The 6,799-nt window shown below is 37.4% G+C and overlaps 1 protein-coding gene across 1 annotated transcript; it reads left to right on the top strand.

Moving 5' to 3' along the window:
* Nucleotides 1-1,346: 1,346 nt before the first annotated feature.
* LOC135203985 (uncharacterized) lies at nucleotides 1,347-2,262 on the top strand. Its single transcript, XM_064233910.1, has 2 exons — nucleotides 1,347-1,437; nucleotides 1,832-2,262. Exons 1-2 carry the CDS (start codon nucleotides 1,347-1,349, stop codon nucleotides 2,260-2,262), a joined length of 522 nt encoding a protein of 173 aa, XP_064089980.1.
* The last annotated feature ends 4,537 nt before the right edge of the window (nucleotides 2,263-6,799 follow it).

The following is a 6,799-nucleotide window of genomic DNA, read 5'->3' as shown; positions in this document are numbered from 1 at the left end:
GGTGTAACTTTAGGTTATTTACAACTTTACTCATTTTGTTGTCTGTTTTGAGCCAGTCGTCGTTAAAGTCTCCAAGTATGAAAATAGGCTTGTTTCGTAAAATTACGTTTTTAAAAGAATCGGAAATATAATTAAAAGATGAAACATTTGCTTTTGGGTGACGATATATACAACCTAAAATAATTGACGGTAATTTACGGTGTTGTACTGATAACCATTTAGCTTCAATGCCCTCCTGTTTTTCAATGCAATTATTTATTACATTTACCTGTAAATAATCTTTGACATATATGCAGACTCCACCTCCTCGGCCATGATCATCTCGATAAAGTTGATAAGAGGGAATATTAATATATACATCATTCATATAAGGATATAGCCACGTTTCACTCACACATAAAATATCAAAAGTGTCTTTTTCTAATAAATGTTCAACTACATGTTTATTGCTTAAAAGTGATTGTGCATTAATATATATAATAGTTATAAAATTACGGCGATTGGTGGACCTAAACTCTTGGGCATCTTTCTAGATCTTTTGCAAAATACTACATTATTTGCTCTTATGACCATATTCGTGGCAGTAATTACATTTTAGTTTATGGTCGTATCTACAATTTGACTGTCTGTGGTTAAATTCACCACAGTTGTAGCAACCTCTTCCGTATGTCGGTCTATTGTCAGAAAAATTATTCCTGGGAGGATAACGATTAAAATGGTTCAAACTATTGTTTTTTTTGTCTATTCCTAACACTATGAGTCTCAACTTGATCTCTCCTATTATCTCCAGTTCTCAATTTATATGGTTTCTTACATTGTGATTTCCATAGAGAGAGAGAGAGAGAAAGAGAGAGAGAGAGGAGAGAGAGAGAGTGAGAGATGAATATATATATATATATATATATATATATATATAATTGTGTGTTGTGTGTGTTTGGGTGTTTTGTTTTCCCGGATGTAGCAATAACTTTTTTGTGCATATGTATCCAATTATTTCATCTCCAAACACTAGAACGGCCAAGCAGTCATTTTGACTGCTTTTGGAAATTGAAATGATTAGCATGGCTTAACTACCATCGTTATTCAGTTGATGCTGCATGACTTTTGCTAACTTAGTGAGTAGTTCATTATGGTGAAATAATTTAGTTTATTTCCATATAACTTTTTCCAGTACAGCCCCCACTACTACAAACGGCCAAGCAGTCATTTTGACTGCCCTGACTACAAGCTTCAACCGTGTCTAGTGACCAACCTGTATAAGACGCGTAAGGAAAGACATGTTCAGTTCCATCGCAACATACACTTCTTAGCTTGATTAGTATGCGTTTAGCTTTCCCGCTATCAATATGTCTCGTAGGATGTTGAATGATTATGAAATATTAGAAGAGTTATTGAAGGATTCAGATTCAGATTCAGATTCAGATTCTGTTGAGGAAAGTAAATCTGATGAAGATGAGTAGTACATTGTACAAGAAGAGGAATCAAGTTCTGATGATGAAGTCAGCCAATCTGAGGGTGATGAGGAGTCGGAAGTGATAACATCAAATTTAGGTTAGTATCGTATTCTCTCATCTCCTCTCATCTCTCACTCTCTCGTCTCTCTCTCTCTCTCTCTCTCATGTCCTTTGTAATATATATATATATTATATATATATATATATATATATATATTATATATTATCTATTATTATTGTTTTTGCTATTATTGTTGTTGTTGTTATTACTGTTGTTATTATTATCATTATTATTATCATTTTTTTTATATTTTGTTGAAATATTAGCCTACTGTGTATTTTTTCTTCCTGAATTCATTATCTCTCTCATTTTACAGAGGAACTCCCTTCTCAAGAAGAGGATTTATCATCAAACACGATTAGAGCTAAATGTGGTACGGTATGGAAAGTAATATCTCAAGCAGACGAAGATTGTGGAAGATTTTCTCAGCAAAACATACTGAGGGAAACTCCTGGCCCCACTTCTTTTGCAAAACGTCTTGTACAAAAAAGGAGCTACATGAGTGCCTTTTCGATACTTATAGATGATTTTATCATTGAACATATCAGGAAATGCACTGAAGCTCAAGGCAGAAGAGTCTTGAAAAACGATAATTACAAAGTATCTCGTGAAGAAATTCTAGCAGTAATTGGAATCATGTCTGCTCGTGGGATATTGGGAAAGAATCAGTCAATTGATCACTATGGTCAAGAAAATGGTCCACCCTTTTTCAGGGATACAATGCACGTCACAAATTCAAAGAGCTAATGCGGTTTATAAGATTTGACCTAAGAACAACTTGAGGTCAAGAACGTTACGTACAGATAAGTTTACTTATATTTCTGAAGTGTGGGATAGATTCATTGAGAATTGCAAAGCTGCTTATAAGCCACATGAGAACATCACAATTGATGAACAACTTTTTCCCTCAAAATGCCGATATCCTTTTCTACAGTATATGGGAAATAAACCAGACAAATTTGGAATAAAGTCTTGGATTGCTGCTGATACAGAATCAAAGTATATGCTAAATGCTTTCCCTTACTTGGGAAAAGATGAATTTCGACCAGCAAATCAGCCCTTATCAACTCATGTTGTGCTAAGACTAATGGAACCATTCACTGGGAAAGGTAGAAATGTCACAACTGACAATTTCTTCACATCGCTTCAGTTAGCTGAACATCTGAAAGCAAAAAACACCAGCATTGTTGGCACAATGAATAAAGCCCGTAGAGAAATTCCATCTCAAATGAAGTCATGGAAAGGTCAACTGTATGATACACTTCTGCTGAAGAATAAGGATACGACCTTGTCAATATACCAAAGTAAGAAAAACAAGACAGTCTTTATACTCAGTTCACTTCATCGCACTGTTTCAATAGGAGATGGACAGAAGAAAAAGCCAGAAACTGTTGTGTATTACAATGCAACAAAATTTGGAGTAGACGTACTTGACCAAATGGCACGTAATTATTCCACAAGGTGCCCTTCCAGACGTTGGCCTGTTCATGTATTTTACAATATTCTTGATCTTGCAAGTATCGATGCATGGATATTGTATTCAGAGGTCACAGGGGAAAAACTAAGCCTTCATGATTTTAATCTTGGATTAGCAGAGGAATTGGCATATTCTTTGAAAAATCTAGAGTTGGCAGAAAGTGCCGAAGATTCTGATGAGATTTTGGAAGAGGAGAGTAGAACAACAAATAAGAAATGGAAGCAATGCCAAATCCGCCTGTGCAAAAACAACAAAACCGTGATGACCTGCAAAAAATGTGAGAAATATGTGTGTGGAAAATGCACTGCTGTAACTAAACAAATTGTATTTTGTAAATTGTGCAAGAAGTGAGGATATAAATGTTATTCATCACAGACCTAATATTCAAATTCTGTCATATCAAAACAGAAAAACATTTCCCCAAATCAATATGGATGTTTATTTTACAAGTCGTTTGGCTAATACCAAGTAACACCTGAATTTACAATTTTGAGGACGTTTCCCATAATATATAATTTTTATTTGCTTTGAATTTTTATCACTTTTTGCTATTATTGTACATTTTCATTTAGAGGAAGAAATGAAGAACTTTATTTTTTTTATGAAAATGTAATCCTATAAAGAAAGCACAATAAAGAAACAAACAAACAAAAATGATTTTTTATTTTCATTCCTATAGTTATCTACAATGGAAAAACTTGGTAAAACTATATATTTAAGCATAGCCTTAACATGAAATTCCTCCTTGATTTCAATGCAAACGGTATACTAACTGGCATAAAGTAGCAACAGAACTAATAAACTAATTTTATTGGGTAATTAGATAGTTTTCTATAAAAGCAATCAAAATGACTGCTTGGCCGTTAATGGTAGGTGCAGGACCTTGGCCTTTCAAGTGTTAAAATACACACCTGTGGAGAATTTCATACAGGAATAGAACAGCACTGAAACCATTCCGTCTCGTTGGGGTAATGTGTCATGCACGGTGGAATGACATTATTAGTATCTACCTATAGCTTAAACCATGCAGATTATTTTGATACGCTCTTTTACTCCTATAACAGATTATTTTTGGTTGATTTTTTACCACGGCACATATGGAAGTTACCGTGAATGAACAGATAAATTTACAACCGGGAACTTTAAACTTCAACAAATCTCTTTCGCCACTGTAGGCAATGAATATAACCAAATCTCCATTTCTCCCGTTAATCATAAATCCCCTGGAGACTTATACCAAAATATATAAAACAAAACCCCTTCCATTTCCCCTTTTTCTTAAATAACGGCAAAATAATTCGAACAGTTGCATGATGGGATAATTTGGAAACGTCAAAAATCGTAAACATTGGGAAGGGGGAGGACGAAGTAGGAGCCGATTCAGTCATCTATACTCTACCTCCTCTTACGATATTATGATATAGTAGCAATAGTGATAATAGGAATATGATAGTGGTAATGATAATATTAGTGGTATTCTGCTTTTAAAAGAAAGGAAAGAGAGAGAGAGAGAGATGAAGGAGAGAGAGTGTGTGTGTGTGTGAGAGAGAGGTAGAGAGAGAGAGGGACCCGGATTCAGTCGTCTATACAACAAAACATCGTCTGTCTCTGTGACCCATCGAGCGGTGTTGTCGCTCCTCCTCCTCCTCAGGATTCTCCCTCGTAAGTGACGCCCTTTTCTAGCGACTAGTTTCGTCCTTGGCGGACCCCTGCCCTCTCGGGAAGGTGGAAGCGGGCGTGAGGGTCCTTTTCGCCCCGATTTCGGGGGAGCAGGGCCTTCATTTCCGGCTCTGGAAGGCCGTAATGTGACTTGCATTTCTGATTCTGCTCGTCTGTTGTTGTCATAAGGATGGCAAATTTTTATTTTTTTGTTTTATTTTTTTAAAACCAAACCAGGAGCGAGAGTGTTTACGCAATGGTGGTTTAATGTGTGGTTTATTAATCGTTTAATCGTTTTTTTCCCTCTTGTACTGTCTAAAGCAAAGTGGCTTTGTGTTAAAAATGAACTGGGTTTATCGAGAGCTGTTGACCATTTAGGGTAAGGTAGCCTTCCGAATTTATGCTCCTAATGGTCCCCGAATGCTTATTGTTATAATATATTTTATTATGTCATTTATCTTAAAGGTCCTATTTTCAAGCAGAAACTGTTAAATATGGTGTTAGGCCAATCTGAGCAAACCTCCCAAGCTTAAAGGATTAGCAATGTCGTGTAGGTAGACTAGGATATCCCTAAATAGACTGTCCTGCAACCCACTGGGGTATCCTAGGATAGGTAGGGCCCCCTGACAGCATGATTTTGTCATATTTCTTAATTTAGTAGGATGCAGAGTAATGTGCCAAGTTCCTATTGGGATTTCATTTGCATGGTAAAAAAAATTATTTTGGATATATTTTTTTTAGTTATATTTTTTTTTGCTTTTAAAGCTAAAATCTTGACCTATGTTTCTGCAGTTGCTCCTGTGGTGATTTATGCTGGTCATGTCATCTCTTCGAAGTGTGACATAGCCTATGTACTGGCAAGACATTGGATAGCCAGCAGTCTGGTGGTTAGAGACAGTACAGTACGGGTTGTATTTTAGTCTGCATTAAGATTGTCTGGTGTTCTTCATCAGGAGCTTAGGGTTTGGCCAAGGTTTGAGGAAGTTAGGCTTGTCGTGGCCTACCGTACCTTCAGTCTAGGCTTGTCAAGGCCTGCCATAAAGTTAATTCAAGTGTTGACCTTGCCAAGTTTACTACTGCATTCACTGTTGTAAGTGTCTTTTTGTGAAGTTTAGTTTCCGAGTTTTTCATTTATGGGCTAACCATGGTCATTTATCACTATTTTTCAATTTTGTTGCATGAGCTCCATTCTTGGTATGATATTGGAACACTCCAATTGTCTCATTTTTATTGCATATGTGTTACTGGTATAGTTTTTCCTTTATAATATATATGGCCCAGGGCTTTTAGTTATGATCCCCATAGAAGGGTAGTGTCATGAGTGTACACACTGTAGGTATTACTTCAGAATCTCTGCAGTGTCCCTTTGGCCACTAGCTGCAACTGCTTTCATTCCTTTTACTGTACCTCTGTTCTAATTATCTTTCTTCCATCTTACTTTCCACCCTCTCCAAACAATACAATTGTTTTATAGAGTAACCTAAAGGTTTTCCTCCTGTTGCACCTTTAAAACTAACTTAAATCTGTTTCCCTTTCAGCAGTGACTGACCACATAGGTCCCAGTGCTTAGCCTTTGGTCTAAATTTTATTTGTTCCGACACGGCATACAAACCTTCGGTCCTTTTACAATAGGAAGGTACTAGCGGCAGCTGGATAGGTCGTAAGCTTTCGAACAAGGGGTTCGGTAGTTAACTGCTTGTCCGACAGGCGCGCGCGCGCGACTGGGAGGTAAACAAATCACTTTTGCTTTCGGCCTCACAGCGAGTGGACGTGTGTGTTCGACGCTCTCTGCCCGCTTCTCGCCGTTTGCTTTCATTGAGTATTTGGTTGTGTTTGTGTATGAATCATAATTGTAAGTACAATCATTTCCTCTTTTTTCATCCATTGTGAGTTATTGATCAATTATGGAATCTCCACGCCTCGCTACCCCCCAGAGATTGTGCCCGGGTACCGAAGGGCGTAAATGCGGTAAGTTCCGCTCGTTCCCTGAAATTGATCCACATATTTTGTGCGCTCGGTGTCGGGGGCGCGAATGCACCAGAGCCGAGCCATGTGAAGTGTGTTGTAATTGGTCGGAGGCGCAGTGGGGCTTGTACGAAGGTAGGAAGAAGCGAAGACCTGCAAAGGAGTCGTCGGAAAGCTCTCCCG

This window comes from Macrobrachium nipponense, chromosome 44, assembly GCF_015104395.2.
Source record: "Macrobrachium nipponense isolate FS-2020 chromosome 44, ASM1510439v2, whole genome shotgun sequence".
Taxonomy (NCBI): domain Eukaryota; kingdom Metazoa; phylum Arthropoda; class Malacostraca; order Decapoda; family Palaemonidae; genus Macrobrachium; species Macrobrachium nipponense.
This window is presented reverse-complemented; position numbering and strand designations above follow the sequence as displayed.

Bases quoted from the DNA above. Each gene is read 5' to 3' on its own strand.
- LOC135203985 (XM_064233910.1), top strand. From the start codon at position 1,347: ATGTCTCGTAGGATGTTGAATGATTATGAAATATTAGAAGAGTTATTG. The intron at 1,438-1,831 runs GTAAATCTGATG...CTCATTTTACAG, and splicing joins TTCAGATTCTGTTGAGGAAA to AGGAACTCCCTTCTCAAGAA.